Below are 20,986 nucleotides of genomic sequence, written 5' to 3'. Positions count from 1 at the left end.
GAAGATGTCAGGAAAAAGAGGCTCCTTACCCCTGAAATACTGGCATTGGGGGTGTGAGTGGTATGAGGGAGAGGGTTGGAGGGCAAAGAGCCAGGGAAGTAGGATAAGAACAGGTATAATAATGAAGGTTGAAATCAAGGCACACACAGCCTTGTCACTAGCTTGTCACAGCAAATCAATAATAGTTATTAAGTACTTATATACTATGCACTGTATTATAAACAGCTCCTGCTGTTCACCAGAGTGAAAATTCAAGAACCCATCAATAAAATCACCCATATTTAGTACACGTCAAGAGGGTTTAATATACTACAGCCAGTTTAAAAAAGTACACTATAAAGAGAATTAAGATTTTTCCATACCTTATTTAACATTCCAAAGAAATTAAAAGGTTTCTTGGGCCCTGGGGTGATAGTAGCATCCACATAAATGAAAGAATAGTTTCCAAAGGGGGTCTTATGGATATAATGCATAGAGCCATGCCTACGTAAGGCAGAGTATCTCCTACAGAAATAAGATAGAGATGTTTTCAGTGTAATCTGAAAAGAACAGAATTTAAATTTTCACTGTGAGATCACTCTAGATTTCACTTTCTAAGTGAATTTCTAAGAAATAATTTTGTATCTAATAGAAAAGGAACTAAAATGAATTCTAAAAATTGTCTGAAGTGACTTTTTACATTCTATGTGTAAATATTCCTTTGAAATAAAATGCTAAGCCCACAATATGCATCACATATCTTGTGGTTAACAAATATACAATGCTTGTTTTTGTTGAGTTACTTTTCAGTCATGTCCAACTGTCATGAGTTGGGGTTTTTTTTTTTTTGACAAAAATACTGGAGTGGTTTGCCATTTCCTTCTCTAGTTCATTTTGCAGACGACACCAAAGTGAGGCAAACAGAATTAAATGATTTGTCCAGAATAACAGGCCAGATTTGAACTCATGAAAAGGAGTCTCCCTAACTCCAGTCTGGCACTTTGGTACACCATGTAGAGGAAGTCTATCTACACTATAATTCTCATACATACTAGAACATAAACAATGTGGTGGAGATATAATTGATTATTCCATCATGCTTTCACTTTTTTTTCTTGTTATTACTGAACTAAAAAAAAAAAAAAAAGCATTCTATGATGTTCTAAACATCCTGTTGATAACAAAGACATGATTCCTGTCCTCCAGAATTTATTATTCAAAACAAAAAACAAAAACAAAAACAAACAAACAAACAAGATTTAGGTAGTAAATGTCATCTGCTGAATATCAAAATTTCAGCAACAAATTCAGTAATTTGCCCAACATTCCTAACTTTCTACCATGATCATAATCTCTACCGTTCAACCCTGACCTCTCAAAAGTGGTATAATGATAACCCAGGGTTCACAAATGCTATACCAATAGAATGCAAGCTCTAAAAACCTTTGAATAAAGGTCAGAAACAGATGAGCTTTTCTGTTATCAAAGGACCATTCTATTTAAGTTTGAAAAAGCTCAAGAGGGTTGGCTACCTGATGACAAAATTTTTCAATACCCAGCAATTCATGAAGACCATTTTCTAGAGCACAGAAGAAATGGTAATCTTTAATGGTGGAGAGAATACCCACATTGACAAAAATCATAGATCCTTGAAATATCTGAAGCAGTATGAACATTACTGGGTTAAATATTGAGGAAATGGAAGTTTAATTATGATTTATGCCCTCACAGAGTTTATAGTCTAGTAGTGGAGGGATTTGATACAAAAAATAATAATACAAAATAATAATACAAAAATGTGAGTGTTAAAGAGACTAAGAAGGAAAAGCTGATTTGGGAGGAAGAGAAGATATTCTAAGCATAAAGAGTAATGGGAGAGGAAGCAAAGGGGAAGGCAGGAAAATGCAGACTATGTAAGGGGAAAAGTGCAATTTGGCTATTTGGCTACAGTATGGAGAGAAAAGCAATATAAGGTAAGACTGGAAAGAAAGGATGATACTTGATTAAAGAGGGCCTTGAATGCCAAACAAAGAAATATCAACATAATTTGTCAGACAGCAGAAAGCTACTGAGGATTTTTGAATTGAATAGCAGCATGATTCAGTCATGTTCCTGTGATTTATGTCTGAAAGACCATGGTCTCTCTATCATTTGGAGCAAGAACAAAATCCAGGTAGAAAAGTTCAACATAAACAGAACAGTTAGCTGTATGACTGAGGAGGACAAATACAACTGGCAGGCCATAGCTTACTCTTGTATATCCCTAACATTTGAACAGTCAAGTGTCAAAAAACAATTTGGAATATATATGAGAAAAGTAATTAAACTATTCATATTATATAATTAAACTATTCATACCATCCCATAGCTATACAAGTATTTCAAGGAAGTAAGAAACAAAAGTCTATATGTACTAAAATACAGCAGCACTTTTTGTGATAGTAAAAAAAAAAATTGGAAAGGTGGATGATCAATTGGGGCAAAATTCAACAAACTGTGGTGTCTGAATATATTGCATTGTTATTGCATTATAAGAAAATGAATTTAAGGAATTCAGAAAAAAAAAACAATATACATGATTATTTCAATAATGCAAATAAAGAGACTACTAAGATGTCAAATTCTGTGGAACTTGAATGACCAATACCAGAAAAGAATTAAAAGAATCTCTTTTTCCATGGAGAGAGGGGCTCTCTTTAGCTCAGAGAGATGCTAAAAGTACAAAATACTGCATACAGTGCTGTACCTTTTGGTTTTTGCTTAATCTTTTTTCTTTGTTTCAAGTTAAAATGGGTAGAATGGGATGGAATTGGAATATATCAAGAATGATTATGATATAAAAACAAAAGCATAAAACTTTTAAAAATTAAAAATCCAATTGTGTTATCAGACAAATTAAATAGTATATATCTTTCAGTGACTAGTTTCTATGTTTTTAGTTTGCATATAAAGATTCCTGTGTGTGTGTGTGTGTGTGTGTGTGTGTGTGTGTGTGTGTGTGTCTGTGCGTGCACGTGTGGGTGCATTTTTTATTTTATTTTTGACCGCTTCAGAGTTTAGGTAGGCATTTTCACCTTGAGATGTATGATGCTATTGATTTTTTAAAATCTTTTGACAAATGTCTTTCAGTATGATTGGTTTCCTTTGCAATCCTGCATATTTTAGTTTATTCATTAAAAACATTCAAGAAGGGGTCCAGAAGCTTCACTATAACTCCAAAGGGTTTCTAAAAACACAAAAATGATTTAAGAACCTTTACTCCATGGTATTTTATTCAGCAAACCTTATTTCTGTTTGTCAGATAACAAGATTATTCCTCTTCCTTTTGTAAATGGAAATTCCAAGCAAGAGATTTTCTATTTATTGATAGATTGATATTTTTTTTTTTTTATTTTTTTTATCAACAAAACATATGCCTGGGTAATTTTTTACATTATCCCTTGCACTCACTTCTGTTCTGACTTTTCCCTTCCCTCCTTCTACCCCCTCCCCTAGATGGCAAACACTCTTATACGTGTTAATTGTGTTATAGTATATCCTATATATAATATATGTGTGCAGAACCGAACACTTCTCTTGTTGCATAGGGAGAATTGGATTTAGAAGATAAAAATAGGGGGCAGCTAGGTGGCGCAGTGGATAGAGCACCAGCCTTGAATTCAGGAGGACCCAAGCTGAAATCTGGTCTCAGACACTTAACACTTCCTAGCTGTGTGACCCTGGGCAAGTCACTTAACCCCAGCCTCAGGGAAAAAAAAAAAAAAAAAAAAAAAAAAGAAGATAAAAATAACCTGGGAAGAAAAACAAAAGTGTAAACCATTTACACTCATTTCCCAGTGCTCCTTTTCTGGGTGTGGCTAATTCTGTCCATCATTGATCAATTGGAATTGAATTAGATCTTCTCTTTGTCAAAGATATCTACTTTCATCAGAATACATCCTCATACAGTATGGTTGTTGAAGTGTATAATGATCTCCTGGTTCTATTCATTTCACTTAGCATCAGTTCATGTAAGTCTCTCCAAGCCTTTCTGTATTCATCCTGCTGGTTATTTCTTATAGAACAATAATATTCCATAACATTCATATTCCACAATTTATCCAACTATTCTCCAATTAATAGGCATCCATTCATTTTCCAGTTTCTAGCCACTACAAAAAGGGATACCACAAACATTTTGGCACATACAGATCCCTTTCTGCTCTTTAGTATTTCTTTGGAATATAAGCCCAGTAGTAGCACTGCTGGATCAAAGGGTATGCACAGTTTGATAACTTTTGGGCATAATTCCAGAGTGCTCGCCAGAATGTTTGGATTCATTCACAATTCCACCAGTAATGTATCAATGTCCCAGTTTTCCTGCATCCTCTCCAACATTCATCATTATTTTTTCCTGTCATCTTAGCCAATCTGACAGATATGTAATGGTATCTCAGAGTTGTCTTAATTTGCATTTCTCTGATCAACAGTGATTTTTAACACTCTTTCACATAAGTGGAAATAGTTTCAATTTCATCATCTGAAAATTGTCTGTTCTTTGACCATTTATCAATTGTAGAATGACTTGATTTCTTGTAAATTAGAGTCAATTCTCTATATATTTTAGAAATGAGGCCTTTATCAGAACCTTTAACTATAAAAATGTTTTCCCAATTTGTTGCTTCCCTTCTAATTTTGTTTGCATTAGTTTTATTTGTACAAAGGCTTTTTAATTTGATGTAATCAAAATTTTCTATTTTGTGATCAATAATGATCTCTAGTTCTTCTTTGGTCACAAATTCCTTCCTCCTCCACAAGTCTGAGAGATAAACTATCTTATGTTCCTCTAATTTGTTTATGATCTCATTCTTTATGCCTAAATCATGGACCCATTTTGATCTTACCTTGGTATATGGTGTTAAGTGTGGGTCCGTGCCTAATTTCTGCCATATTAATTTCCAGTTTTCCCAGCAGTTTTTGTCAAATAGTGAATTCTTATCCCAAAAGTTAGGATCTCTGGGTTTGTCAAACACTAGATTGCTATAGTTATTGACTATTTTTTCTTGTGAACCTAACCTATTCTATTGATCAACTAATCTGTTTTTTAGCCAATACCAAATGGTTTTGGTAACTGCTGCTTTATAATATAGTTTTAGATCAGGTACAGCTAGGCCACCTTCTTTTGATTTTTTTTTTCATTAATTCCCTTGAAATTCTCGACCTTTTGTTCTTCCATATGAATTTTGTTATTATTTTTTCTAGGTCATTAAAATAGTTTCTTGGGAGTCTGATTGGTATGGCACTAAATAGATTAGTTTTAGGGAGTATTGTCATCTTTATTATATTCGCTCAGCCTATCCAAAAGCACTTAATATTTTTCCAATTATTTAAATCTGACTTTATTTTTGTGGCAAGTGTTTTGTAATTTTGCTCATATAATTCCTGACTTTCCTTTGGTAGATATATCCCCAAATGTTTTATACTATCAACCGTTATTCTGATTGGAATTTTTCTTTGTATCTCTTGCTGTTGCATTTTGTTAGTGATGTATAAAAATGCTGAGGATTTATGTGAATTTATTTTGTATCCTGTAACTTTGTTAAATTTGTGAATTATTTCTAATAGCTTTTTAGTAGAATCTCTGGAGTTCTCTAAGTATTTCATCATATCATCTGCAAAGAGTGATAATTTGGTTTCCTCATCTTTAATCTCTTTCTCAAGTCGTTTCTAATACAATATTGAATAATAATGGTGATAGTGGGCAACCTTGTTTCACTCCTGGAGATTTTCTATTTAAAAAGATCTGTGAAAAATTACACATGTTTAACCTATATTGGATTACTTGCTGTGGGGGGAAGAAAAATTTGGAATATAAGATTTTTCAAGGATGAATGTTGAAAACTACCTTTGCATGTATTTTGAAAATAGAAAGTTATTATTTAATTTTTAAAAACTGCCTTCAAAGCAAGAATTGGGAAAAAAAAAAGGTTCTATGAAAAAGTAATAATAACTGCTGGGGCAGCTAGGTGGTGCAGTGGATAGAGCACCAGCCCTGAATTCAGGAGAACCCGAGTTCAAATCTGGTCTCAGACACTTAATACTTCCTAGCTGTGTGACCCTGGGCAAGTCACATAACCCCAGCCTCAGAAAAAGAAAAAAAAAAATAATAATAATAATAATAATAACTGCTTATATCTAGATGGTGTCAGTTCCTAAAGTATTTTCCTCACTTCAACCTCATGAGAAGTCACTGAAGTATTAAAATGTTCATTTTATATAAGAAACCTGAGTTTTAGAAAAAATGAAGTAACTTGCCTGAAGTCACAAAGTTAGAAAGTAGCAAAAATGGGATTCCTGCTAAGGTCTTCAAAAACTTTGGGAAATACTTTATTTAACAATATATAAAGAAAAAGGACAAAGAGAATTTCTAAAATTGAAATTTATATCCTCTCCCATTACTATTCCCATATGTTATCTCATATCCTATGCTATTCCCATATGCTATCCTATATCCTATGCATATCCCATATATATGTCCTATGAAACATAACCCAACGTAAATACATTACTTCAGATATTGTCAGTAATGTTAGAAAACTGTATTTTTTAAAGCAAAATATAATTTAAACAAAGGCAGCACATTATACTGCCTCTTATCCCTAACTTTTTTAGATCTCTTCTTTAGGTTTTTTCTCCATTTTGATCTTCATTACAATTTTTATTGTTTATTACATTAAAGGCTTATTATATTTTCATTGTTATTCCCAAGAATTTCATGATTTCTTATTTGCTGTCCTTCACACTTCTTCAGATACTTTAATATAGAATATCAAACCAAAGATTAAAATAGAGGTTTTCTATGTCTGTAAATATTTGCATGGCACATATGAGAACTTTCAGATGTGTATTTCTACATCATCTCTGTGTTTGTGAATATATATGTATGTGTTTGTTTATTTATGCATGTATATGTACATATAGACAGGCAAGGATATCTTGATATAATGCAAAAAATAAATTTTTGACACATTGGAGGGTAGAAAATAAATTTTTTCATTTAAAAAATATAAAAGCAAGAAATCCTTGTAAGTTATCTTTGTTTTTATATTTTCCTTTAACCCTAGTATCCAGTTAATACTATTAACTGTTCAAAATGTTTCTTTGTTCTATTTCTGCTTCCATTACCCTCACTCAAGTCTTCATCAAATCATGCCTAAATTATCATTGTAGCCTTCTCACCAGTTTCTCTGATTCTGATCTTTCTTCTGCACATTGCTATCTGATGAATCTTTATAAAACATTATTTTTGTTATGCTACTCTCCTGCTTAGAACCTGCAAGACTTGTGACTGTAACAATAGCCAAACTCCTCTGCTAAGCATCAGCATCATCCATAATTTGAACCCACTCTTAACTAATATTAATTCCTATTATTGAACAGAAACCTTCTAGATTTGCCTTAGTGTCCTAATTGAAAAATGGGGGTAATGATAGCTAGGTAGATGCTATCATTATCACAAGACTTGTAAAGTCCAAATGAGATAAAACCTGGAACATAGAAATTATGTAAATACTAGCTTTTATTATTATTATTAGAAAGGAACATTAATACTAATTTAGAGTAGAGCTCTAAATTGTCCAACTATTCTAGAAAATAAACTAGAATTATGTGAGTTAAGGACTAATTCTTTATACCTAGCAACCTCTATGCTGAGCACATACCCCAAGGATATGTTACAGAAAGATCTATATATAACAATGTATGTAACAAGAAGTTATCAAACTGTGCATACCCTTTGATCCAGAAGTGTTACTACTGGACTTATATCCCAAAGAGATCTTAAAGAAGGGAAAAGGTCCTATATGTGCTAAAATGTTTGTGGCAGCCCTCTTTGTAGTGGCCAGAAACTGGATATTGAGTGGATGCCCCTCAATTGGAGAAGGGATGAATAAATTATGGTACATGAAATGTTATGGAATATTACTGTTCTGTAAGAAATGACCAGCAGGATGATTTCAGAAAGGCCTGGAGAGAGTTATATGAACTGATGTTGAGTGAAATGAGCAGGACCAGGAGATCATTATATACTTCAATGACAATACTATATGATGATCAATTCTGATGGACGTGGCCCTCTTCAACAATGAGATGAAACAAATCAGCTCCAATAGAACAATAATCAATTGAACCAGCTATACCCAGTGAAAGAACTCAGAGAAATGAGTGTGAACCAAGTGTGAACCACTACATAGAATTCCCAATCCCTCTATTTTTGTCTGTCTGCATTTTTTATTTCCTTCACAGGTAAATTGTACATTATTTCAAAGTCTGATTCTTTTTGTGCAGCAAAATAACTATATATACATGTATACATATATTATATTTAACATATACTTTAACATATTTAACATGTATTGATCTACCTGCCATCTGGGGAGGGAGTGGGGGGAAGGATGAGAAAAATTGGAACAAAAGATTTTGCAACTGTCAATGCTGAAAAATTACCCATGCATATATCTTATAAATAAAAAGCTATAATAAAAATAAATAAATAAATAAATAAAAAGCTGGAAAGAAAATGGGCGAATATCAATTGGGTAATGACTGAACAAACTATGGTATATGAATGTAACAAAATGTTATTTCATTAATAATGAAATTAATAAGGAAGTCGGAAGAAACAAAGGTATAAGAAATAATGCAAAGTAAAGAAACCAGAACCTAAAGAACAATCAACACAATAATGACATTATATAAACAATAACAAGATTAAATGCAACCATACAAATGAATTTTAATGAACAATCTACAGACTGGAAAATTGTTAAGGGATTATACTTTCTTTTTTTTCAGTAGAGAGGTGGGGACTATGGATAAGGATTATCTGATATGTAATATCAGATGTGGTCTCTGGAGCCAGTGATTTTGGGGTTCTTTGTTTTTTGTTTAAAGGAAGAATTTCATGGAGAAGAAACAGGTATAAGGGAAAATGACTGTTATAAAAATATAGGTAACAATAAAACTTTTAAGAAAATAAAATTGGAACAGTTAGATGAAACAAGAGCACCAGCCCCAAAGTCAGAAGGACCTGAGGTCAAATCTAGCTTCAGATCTTAATACTTCTTAGCTGTGTGACCCTGGCAAGTCACTCATTCCAAATGTCTTAAGGAGGAGGTGGGGAGAAAAAAATGACTACAAACTTTTGTCTTAGTAAAGACAATCTCCATATCACTTTTCATATGCACATCTGTTCTTTTTTTTTTTTTTTTTTTCTTTTCTGAGGCTGGGATTAAGTGACTTGCCCAGGGTCACACAGCTAAGAAGTGTTAAGTGTCTGAGACAACATTTGAACTCGGGTCCTCCTGAATTCAAGACTGGTACTCTATCCACTGCACCACTTAGCTGCCCCCCACATCTGTTCTTGAACATCTTCATGCTTTCCCTTTTTGTCTAATACCATTCCCTATTCTCTTCAAATCATATCCATTCATCAAAGCTTACTTCAAATTCTTTAAAAAAACTTCCCCATTATTGTTCACACTGATCCCTTAAGGTCCCTTCTATCATTTCCTAAAGCATGTATAGCTTGTAAGATATAATTTAGAACTAGAGCATAAATTTTGTTATATATTTTTTTATTTTTTTTCTTAAGCATAGTTTATTTCCTCAATTGGATTGCAAGTTCCTTGAGGACATAGATCACATCTTATACTATTCTTATGTCCTTCACAGGACCCACCCCAATGTTGAGCACAAAAGTCAAACTCAATGAATACTTATTATTTTGGTTAATGGATGCAAGATAATATTACTGTTAATGTGACAGTAGTGAATCAATGTGAATGTATTGAAAAAAATCCCTACTCCAAGAAAATAAAGAAATGTTGTTGAAAGGCAATGGTGCTTTAAAAAATCTATTGTGTATTAAAATTATAATATGGAAAGTAAACATAAGATTATAAAAAAATTTTTTTTTTAATGAAAACAACTGAATGGAAACCTTCTGCTCTCTGCTTTTCTTATAATCACAAAAGAGGTAACTGTCCTCTTTTATTAGTACAAAAGGCTCTCTATCTGGATATAAAAAGTACATCTGTCAATGCTTCCCCATTCATATCCCCTTCGTATCCCCAGTATTTGGCATAAGACCTGGAATATGACAGGCATTCAATAAATTTTTGTTGCTTGATTATTTTCTCCAAATTGACTTTACTTTTTCCCATATATAGTGACAAGTCTATCTCGAATTCATTTCAGTACCTGTAATAATTGTAGCTACTCTCCAGACTGGGAATGTTGAATGAATCTACAGGGGAGGAAAAAAAATCAAAACAAAACAAAAAAACTCATATAAAGGTTAATGATCAGATAAAAATTATTATTTAAGCTCTATAAGCATGTTATACAATAGAATGCCAGTTACTCAACTAGGATATTAATGAAGATGGTATTTTGTTACAAGGTAACAAAAATATCTGAAAAATTCTGAACCGAATATAAGTAATATGAAAGTTTTATTAACAAACAATAAGACATTTAATTGACTGAGGAATAATGAATGTTTATAATTACTATTCTGAATAAGCTAATATGGACTTTTAAAAAGTCTGACCTTTTTTTTGGTGGTGGGAGAGTAATTCAGGTTTTTTTTACTAATTACATTTCAGTAATCACATACTTAGGATAAATGTAGTTTTTCTGAACTGCAGATCACTTATAGCCATAATAAATGCTTTCTATTTATAAAGCCCTCTATTAAGTAATGGAATATTGGGGATTTATCATCTCCCTATTTGACATATGAAGAAACTCTGTGAGTTAGATGGGTTAGAATGGGTTAGAATAGATTATAGATGCTTTGCAAATCCATTTGGGAAGGTTGTAACTTCATAGGAACTAGACACTTGATTTTCTTGCCAAAACTGTTTACTTGTGTCTTCTGGGAATCTATTAAATCTTCATTAACCTTGCGAACAGGCTGAAAAATCCAATTGAGGCCACAATGAAAATTAATCTAATAAGTCTCAGGCTCACTTTTAACAATTCTCCTGCCAAATGAAGGAACAGTCTTCAAAACCTCTCGAGAGAAACAAACTCAGCCCTCTTAACTAGTGTTCACAAGACCTAGAAGAAATTGCATAATCTTATTCTAGCAAACACTCTTTAGCACTGAGTGTTTTCAGAGTTTCCAAAAGGATGAAGCACAAAATTTTCATAAACTCATTCCTAGAGGAATGGCCCTTGGATCTGAAAAGACCCAAAAGATGTATAAATTAAAAAGAAAAAAAGCATAGTGCAGTATTTATTTTTATCAAGATATTTTAACATGGAAACTATGAAAAAAAGGGCAATGACCTTTTTTTGTTTGTTTTGTCACAAATTCATTATGGAGTTATATGAAAGAATAGATGAAATACAGTTCCAGCTCTCAAAAAATTTCTTATCTAAGAAGGAAATATATTGAATACATAGGAATAAAGAGCCTAAAAGGACCTCTAAGGTCAGCAATTCAGCCTAACTATAAATATGCTCATATTCATGTTTATGTATATTCAGGTAAATTTCTACTGTAATTTTAAGGGACAATTCAAATTATTTTATTACATAAGAATCTGTTTTTATTAAATATTATTTGTAGTAAATGACTCAATTTTTGGCCTGAAAATATTTGCTGCATAGATTTATTATTTACATACATCAGATGCTTTACAAGAACTATTTGTACATACAATATTATATCATCAGAGAGTTATGCTTTTCATCTAATAAAATAATTTTATTGATTCCTAAACTGTTAGAACTGCAGAGGCCCACCGAAATCAACTATTCCAACACCCTCATTTTAGAGATTAAGAGTAAACTGAAGTTTAGTCTTTCCCAAATTCATATGTTTAAGTTGGAACTTCACTTCAGTCTTTTGATTAGACTTAAAGGGTATGTGATGCCTCTATTATTATAAAAGATGGTTGTTATGGATATATACTCATTAACAATAGAAGAATAAATTAGACTAATATAAATACCTCAACTAGCCATAATCTTTTAAAAGGTCACAGATTTTTTTTTTTAGGGAGGTTTATATGAAAATATCTTAATTTGCCATAAATGGCTCCATATAAGAGCAGTCACTAAAACAATTTCATCCCATATAATGTTTTTTAAAAAGAAAACTATATTTTCACATCATTAGGATTATCAAATCCCTTAGTGACTAACAATGTCATATAAGATTTTGACTACATATTCTATTATATTTCCCACAACTAGACTTGACCTTTTAGCACTCACATAAGTCATGTAAGAATGACTGATTTTATAAAATAGTTCAATTTTAATAGGACTAGAAAACACAAACTCCAGGTGAAATGTTACCTTCTATGATACCCAAATGTTGGCTCCCTCTTACCATGATTTCCTCTGATATCTAGCCATTTGGTTTTTTCTGTGACTCTAGTTCTCTTCAGGACATTTTGATAAGTTTGCCATTCTGTTTCAAACTGCCTGGATCCCCAACGATCACTTTTTAGGCCATCTGTGAGGTCACCTGAAAGAATACAAAAAAAAATTATATCTCATTTTAAAATAATAGAAAGTTAGGCAAATAATGTCCATTATATGATAAACAGGATTGAGGTACTCACCACCTACCTGACAAGGAGACCACCTGCATTCAAAACAACACACTAAAATAGAGAATTTTTTTCAGGAGAGGTTTTATTTATAAAGTCATAAATTATTTGTTTTACATAGATACCAAATGGATCTTCAACCGCAGTGGTATAAATTCCTCAAATGAGGAAACTCCCTCTATCAATGTAGAGTAGCACTTTATCTGCAACATTTAGTCTTATGGAATTGTCTAAGGCATTTGTTGTAATTGAATTATTTAAGTACATGACCCCATTTAGTTTTCTTGGCAGAGACTGGACTGGCTGGCCATTTTCTTCTCTAGCTCATTTTACAGATAAGGAAACTCAGGCAGACAGGATTAACTGATGACTTGCCCAGGGTCATTCAATTAGTAAGTATCTGAGGCCAGATCCTCCTGTCCTTCTGCCCTCCTGTCTCAGGGCTGGTGCTGTGAGAAGTTAAATGACAAAAGTTTAGTATGTAGAGGAAGAGAGATTTGAGACTAGGTCTTCCTGGCTCTCATGCCAGCCTCCACTTTGGTTACCTTACATAACTTATGTCTCTCCAGGGCATTAGCTCAAGAAAACCCCAACCATCCTCTTTAACAACTTTGCCAACTACCTTACAGTGCTCATAACTCAGAACCAGAGGTTTACAATCTTTTTTGTGTCATGAACTGAGTTAGCAATCTGCTAGATAGAACCCAGAGACTCCCTTCTCAGGCTACTATTTTTAAATGCATAAAAGACAGAGTTACAAAAGAAACCAGTTATACTGAAATGCAATTGTCAAAATATCTTTTAAGAAAAACTTAACACACTCTAAGTTAAGCTGATTCTAGAGGATTTTCTATCCTGGAACTCCACTGTCCTGCTTGATGACTGCCTCTAATGCCTCTGTTACATCTGTCCTTGTTTTTTTCACTCCCATCCATTTCTTTTCATTTCCAGAAGCAAGAACAATGAGTGATTATTACTGTCATATTTATGATTTCGTAATTTACTCTTCCCTATGTCTACCATTAGAAAGTAAACTTCTTAAGAATAGGATCTGTCTCCACACTTAACACCATATACCAAGATAAGATCAAAATGGGTCCATGATTTAGGCATAAAGAATAAGATAATAAATAGATTAGAGAAACAGAAAATAGTCTACCTATCAGACCTGTGGAGGAGGAAGGAATTTATGACCAGAGGAGAACTAGAGATCATTATTGATCACAAAATAGAAGATTTTGATTACATCAAACTAAAAAGTTTCTGTACAAGCAATACTAATGCAAACAAGATTAGAAGGGAAGTAACAAATTGGGAAAATATTTTTAAAGTTAAAGGTTCTGACAAAGGTCTCATTTCCAAAATATATAGAGAACTGACCCTAATTTATAAGAAATCAAACCATTCTCCAATTGATAAATGGTCAAGGGATATGAACAGACAATTCTCAGATGATGAAATTGAAACTATATCCACCCATATGAAAGAGTGTTCCAAAGCACTACTGATCAGAGAAATGCAAATTAAGACCACTCTGAGATACCACTACACACCTGTCAGATTGGCTAAGATGACAGGAACAAATAATGACAAATGTTGGAGGGGATGTGGGAAAACTGGGACACTAATACATTGTTGGTGGAGTTGTGAAAGAATCCAACCATTCTGGAGAGCAATTTGGAACTATGCCCAAAAAGTTATCAAACTGTGCATACCCTTTGACCCAGCATTGCTACTACTGGGCTTATATCCCAAAGAAATACTAAAGAGCGGAAAGGGACCTGTATGTGCCAAAATGTTTGTGGCAGCTCTTTTTGTAGTAGCTAGAAACTGGAAGATGAATGGATGTCCATCAATTGGAGAATGGCTGGGTAAATTGTGGTATATGAAGGTTATGGAATATTATTGTTCTGTAAGAAATGACCAACAGGAGGAATACAGAGAGGCTTGAGAGACTTACATCAACTGATGCTGGGTGAAATGAATAGAACCAGAAGATCTCTGTACACTTCAATGCTGTATAAAGATGTATTCTGATGGAAGTGGATATCTTCAACATAAAGAAGATCCAACTCACTTCCAGTTGATCAATGATGGACAGAAATAACTACACCCAGAGAAGGAACACTGGGAAGTGAATGTAAATTGTTAGCACTACTGTCTATCTACCCAGGTTACTTATACGTTAGGAAGCTAATACTAATGTGCAACAAGAAAATGGTATTTACACACATATATTGTATCTAGGTTATATTGTAACACATGTAAAATGTATGGGATTACCTGTCATCGGGAGGAGGGAGTGGAGGGAGCGGGGGGATAATTTGGAAAAATGAATACAAGGAAGAATATTATTTTTAAAAATTACTCATGCATATATACTGTGGAAAAAAAATTCTAAATAAAATAAAAAAAAAGAATAGGATCTGTCTTTGTTTTTATGTTTGTAATAGCAAACAACACAATGCCAACTTTTCAATCATTATAATAACTAACATTTATATAGCAGTTGGCAAAGCATTTAATCCTCATTTAATAGGAAATAGGCACTATTATTATTTTCATTTTATGAATATGGAAACTGAGGCTGACAAGTTAAGTATCTTGCCAGAGCCATATAGTTTAGTGTATGGGACAAGACTTGAACTCAGGCCTTCCTGATTCTGAATTCAGAACAAAAAATAAAACTGAATTTTTAAAAATAATAAAACGAGTATAAATAAGTACCAGATATTTTCATCAAAAGATCTATCTTAGGGGACCTTAGTCAGATTTCCTAAGAGTACTCCTTCAGTGAAAAGATTCACCTTCAAATGCCTGAGTTTAGGATTATATTATTTGAGTCAGTCACCCAGACAGCATTTTTTTTTCAACCATTTTTTATTAAGCATCTACTATGTGCCAGGCATAGAACTAACAGATTAACTAGTTGAGTCAGTCACAGAAACTAAAAGATCAGCTAACAAAGTCTTAAATCAGACATCTGAACCTTCAACAATTTAGGAAAAAAACTGTAGGATAATAGAAAGTTACCCTCCAAAAAGCATATTCTTGCTCTACATTCAGTTCATTTATTCAACAAATGTATAATTTGTCATGGTCACCATGTATAGAGAACTACTCTAAAGAAAATACAAAATTTGGATAGGATTAGTCCCTGCTTTATAAAGTTTACTATGTAATGGGGATAAGATATAAACACAGATAATACATAGTGCCTATTAAAATTAAGGTAATTCTAGCTCCTTTATCTTAGATTAAAAAAAAAAATTCAGATACCCAAAACAGCATAAATGCACAAGGCTCTATATGTATTATGTTTGTCATTTTGTTACGTTATCTGTGAGGTGATCTCTAAGTATACCAAAGTCCTATCTCATTTTAAAATAAATTCCAGATGGTTAGGCTTACCACAGACAAAGTTAGTTGCATTTTATCTTCCTCAATTATAATTGTTATATAATATTGATATTTTCTTATCATTAAGCTTTTCATTATGATATAGAAGTTTTAAATTTCCCAAGTGAAACGTTGTAAATATACATATCTCAGGTTCTTTAATTTTGCTGGTGTGGCTGTTCCCTCTAATAGATACTACGTCTGCATTATCTGTGTTTATCATAATCCCACATAGTAAATAAACCCTCAACAAAATTTTTAAAAGTGTTTAATTCCAAATTCTCTCCCTTCTCCACCCATTGAGAAGCCAAGCACTATGAGACCCATAATAAATGGGAAGTCTTGCAAAACGCATTTCCACAATAACTCTCTCTACAATTTAATGGTGGAACAGATTTAACCAATGACAATATCACCCCACGTCAACCACAGAGCACCTGTCCTTTTCATCAGGAGCTGTCTTCCATGCTGATACACCTCGGGAGGGCCTAATGTAACAGACTTTGTGAATGAGGCTGGTGTGGCCGCGGGGGACCGGGAAAAGCTCAGATGCACTGCCCGACCCAGCACTGCCAATGGCGGAGAAGCAAAGCATTCTGCGCCCCGAAAGTGGGGCGTCCCCGCTTACCCGTGGCTAAGACGAGGTCAGGCTGGATGATATCGACGGTTTCCGAACAGAACTTCTCTAAGTCTTTGGCTCGGTTTGGATCAAAGAACTTGCTGATATGGAGGTCCGAGATCTGCAAAGCGGTGGTTAAATATGAAACAGGAGCCCGTCTGGGAGGGGAAACACGTCGGGTCCGGCAGGTGAACGAGCCGGAGATTGCAAGGCCTCCCCCGGGCTCGGTTTCCTACTCGGCTCCCTTCTCTGCCGGGCTGGAAGCTGAGACACCTCCCGCTGCCCGCCCTCCTCACCTGCAAGCCCCAGAAGATGTTGGTGGCCTCGCCCCCGGGCGCCGGGAAGGGCCTCTGTAAGATCTGGGGCCGTACGGGCCTCGGCGAGGACATGCCCACCAAGCCATAGTGTTCGAGCAGCACGGCCGCCACCGCAGCCACCGCCAGCCCGGCCACCACCTTGAACGCCAAGCCCACAGACATCCAGCCTCCACTCCGCTCAGACAGACATCGATCCCCCGGGAGCCGCTCTGCCACGCACTTCCGGGACTCTATGATCCCCCCGGGCTGGCGCTGGACCGAAGTCCGCGGCCCCGCCCGTCGCAGCCACGCCGAGGCGGGCTCTGCCCCAGAACTTCGTCCTACTCTGAGAAATCTCTGAGGCCGATGTCTAGAGCTTCTTAGTGGGGCAGGATGTGACTTATCCAAGTCCCAAAGACAGGAGCTTAAACCTACAGCGGAAAGGAACCCCAGAGCTACATGGTCTATTTTACAAGAAAACTGAAGGCAGCGAAATGACTTCTTCAGGTCCCAGATCTAGAACAGAGTCTAGATCTGGAGAAAACCTGAGGCCTTTTAGTCCAATTGCAGCTAAGGGGAGTGAGGTGATTCACCCAGATAGCTGATATAGGCAACAGGGCATTATAGGAGCATAGATTTAGAGCTGGAAGAGACCTCAAAAACCAACTTAGTTCAACCTCATTTTATAGATGAATAAACTATAGCATAGAGAGGTGAAGCATTTGCACAAGATCATAGAGATAGGGTCCTCAGACTCCAGAGCCAGAACCCTTCTCCAGGATGTCCCAGTGGAACAAAGCCCATTTTTCCTCTCCTAACCAAGTATTGTCAAACATTTGTGAAACTCCAACAGCTGCCACTTTGGTCCTGTGACATCTTCCCCCAAATAAAAAAAAATAATAAAAAATTAAAGTACAATTTTCCAAACTCATTTTTCAAGTGCAATTTTCTTAAGTGGGGGAGTATCATAAATGTAGAGCTGGAAATCCTTCATTTTTTGTAGTTCAGTCCTAACTCTTCATGACCCCCTTTGGATTTTTCTTGGCAGAGATCCTGGAATGGTGCACCATTTCTTCATCTAGTTCATTTCTACAGATGAGGAACTGAAGCAAATGGTACTAAGTGACTTGTCCAAGGACACATAATTAGTGTCTGAGATCATATTCCAATTCAGGTCTTCCTAACTCCAGCCACAGTGCTCTATCCATTGAGTTATCTGTCTAACCAAACATTGGGTATACTTGGTTTGATTCTGGTGTTATATCTTAGGAAAAATATTGATGAGTTGTAGAGTGCTCAGAGCATGACATCCAGGATGTGAAGGACTCAGATATCATTTCATATGAAGATCAGTTTGGTGATCTAGGAATGTTTAGCTTGGAGAAGACTTAGTAGGGAAGGACAGATTGAACGGTTTTTATCTAGGAAGGAAATAGAATGACTCTGCTTGGCTTCAGAGAGAGCAAAAAAGAAGCAAGTTTAGTTTAATTTAAATTTCCTAAAAATTAGAACTGCACAAAAGTAGAATTAGTTGTCTCCAGAGGTAATGGACTTTTAATCAAAAGTCTTAAAGCAAAAGTTAAATGAAGATGGCACTTTTCCACATATGGATTAAAAAAGATTCTTTCCAACTCCAAAATCCTGTAATTCTGTGGTATCACTCAGGGAAATCAAGAAACATCAGAATCATTGCACACTAGCCCTCAATAAAATGTTATGATTTCAGAAATGTGAAGACCGAGTTAGCACCCTGGATACCTTAGAATTAGCTGGAGTCAGGATAAGCAAAAGTCCTTGGTCTTTATTCTTGGTCTTTAGTGGTAGAAATGAAGGGAATGGACACACAGGATTTCCCCGACCTCTCTTCTTCGACTCCTATCCAAAAAGTTACTCTGGCTAGTCTTATTCCACCCCCTAATCCCTCTACAAATTCTCTGTATATATCAAATGATTAGGCCAGCACATTATAATGGGAAGGGTAATTTTCCAAGCATATTCTAATAAAGTATTGTCCAATCGGTAATTAGCCTTAAGTGCTTTGCTGTCCGACCTCAGTGCATCAACTCAGAGTTTCAGCACATAGCACACAGAAATGCTTGGAAAGACTTACATGAACTGTCTTTCTGCTTATCTACCTACAGACCTACCTATCAAAACGTATCATCTATAGTACAAAAATAGGCTACTCACTCCTATTTCTCAAAACCACTCCTTGTTAGAGATCTGAACTCTGACTTCAGGTTCACCACAACAGTAATCCTCTTAGAGTTCTGAGAAAAATCTTAAGGGATTAGGATTTTTCTCCAGTACTATCAATCTCAAGTCTCCATCCAGCCAGTATGATCTCTAGTTACCATTGCAACAATGTCAATTGCTAGTCAAAATTTCCCCATTATACTACATGATGATCAATTCTGATGGACTTGGCCCTCTTCAATAATGAGATGAAACAAATCAGCTCCAATAGAACAATAATCAACCAGCTGCACCCAGAAAGAATTCAGGGAAATGAGTGTGAACCACTACATAGAATTCCCAATCCCTCTATTTTTTGTCCACCTGCATTTTTGATTCCTTTCACAGGTTAATTGTACATTATTTCAAAGTATGATTCTTTTTGTGCAGCAAAATAACTGTATGGACATGTACACATATATTGTATTTAACATATACTTTAACATATTTAACATGTATGGGTGGGGAGGAGGGGAAAAATTGGAACAAAAGGTTTTGCAATTGTCAATGCTGAAAAATTACCCATGCATATATCTTATTTTTTTAATTTTTTTTATTAATTTCATAATTATAATTTTTTTGACAGTACATATGCATGGGTCATTTTTTACAACATTATCCCTTGTACTCACTTCTGTTCAGAATTTTCTCCTCCTTCCCTCCACCCCCTCCCCTAGATGGCAGGCAGTCTCATACATGTTAAATATGTTATAGTATATCCTAGAGACCATATACATGTGCAGAAACGAATTTCTTGTTGCACAGGAAGAATTGGATTCAGAATGTAAAGATAACCTGGGGCAAAAAACAAAAATGCAAACAGTTTACACTCATTTCCCAGTGTTCTTTCTCTGGGTGTAGCTGATTCTGTCCATCATTGATCAATTGGAACTGAATTAGATCTTCTCTTTGTTGAAGATATCCACTTCCATCAGAATACATGCTCATACATTATTGTTGTTGAAGTGTATAATGATCTCCTGGTTCTGCTCATTTCACTCAGCATCAGTTCATGTAAATCTCTCCAAGCCTCTCTGTATTCATCCTACTGGTCATTTCTTCCCATGCATATATCTTGTAAATAAAAAGCTATAATAAAAAAAATTTCCCCATTGTTATTTAACTAGTAATATTCTTAATTTAAACACCAAAGAAAGTATTTTCATATATATATATATATATATATATATATATATATATATATATATATATATATATATATATATATGTATATATATATATATATGTATATATGTAGGTACACACATGCACACACACATACACATTTATATATGAACAAAAAAAAACAATATCCATATTATTGCTTGCTTAAATAATATTTGGTAAATTCCACATCTTACTTTCAAAACTATCCTAGGTCTGTCCTTCCTTCTGAACTTCCTGTACTTTCATTAAAATGTTTCCATGGTTCTCTTTTTTAATTGATTATTGGCAACCCACTTTTTCCTCTCTTTCCCCCCAAGTTGAAAATCTGAGAGAAGGGAGGAAAAACTTTATAAGAAATAAATATAAAGGAATCTAGACATCAGCCATATCCGAAAATGTATGTCTTTTTCCATATCATAAATCTACTACTTCTTTTCAGGAAATTATATGTCCTTAGAGATATAGTTCATCAATACTGATCAGAGTTCTTGAGACTGAGACTTTCAAAACTATTTTTTTCTTTATAATATTCTTTTCTTTATATACATTAATTTCTGGTTCACAGTATACAGAGTTCTCTATAACCATATTTTTATTCATTTCTTACAATGTAATAATTTTATTACATTCATATACACAATTTCCTCAGCTATTACCTTATTGAAAACACTCCCTTAGATTCT

The 20,986-nt window shown here is 34.5% G+C and overlaps 1 protein-coding gene across 5 annotated transcripts in view; it reads right to left on the bottom strand.

Annotated features, from left to right (window-relative positions):
• Nucleotides 1-17,195, bottom strand: part of TMEM62 (transmembrane protein 62) — a 51,840-nt gene extending 34,645 nt beyond the window's left edge. The window contains exons 1-5 of one of the 5 annotated variants that reach the window (XM_074289414.1): nucleotides 16,902-17,195; nucleotides 16,615-16,726; nucleotides 12,365-12,502; nucleotides 10,219-10,264; nucleotides 363-504 (exon numbers count right to left, since the gene is read on the bottom strand). In XM_074289414.1, coding sequence (XP_074145515.1) covers nucleotides 363-504; nucleotides 10,219-10,264; nucleotides 12,365-12,502; nucleotides 16,615-16,726; nucleotides 16,902-17,084 — 621 coding nt within the window. In that variant the 5' untranslated portion in view covers nucleotides 17,085-17,195. Of the gene's footprint in view, nucleotides 1-362; nucleotides 505-10,218; nucleotides 10,265-12,364; nucleotides 12,503-14,547; nucleotides 14,715-16,614; nucleotides 16,727-16,901 lie in introns of those variants that run through there. The other 4 variants (XM_074289413.1, XM_074289415.1, XM_074289418.1 and 1 more) reach the window with 4 other exon arrangements.
• Between the last annotated feature and the right edge of the window lie 3,791 nt (nucleotides 17,196-20,986).

This window comes from Sminthopsis crassicaudata, chromosome 2 (assembly GCF_048593235.1).
Source record: "Sminthopsis crassicaudata isolate SCR6 chromosome 2, ASM4859323v1, whole genome shotgun sequence".
Lineage (NCBI taxonomy): Eukaryota > Metazoa > Chordata > Mammalia > Dasyuromorphia > Dasyuridae > Sminthopsis > Sminthopsis crassicaudata.
Note: the sequence above shows the minus strand (reverse complement) of the source record. Positions and strands in the feature narration are given on the sequence as shown.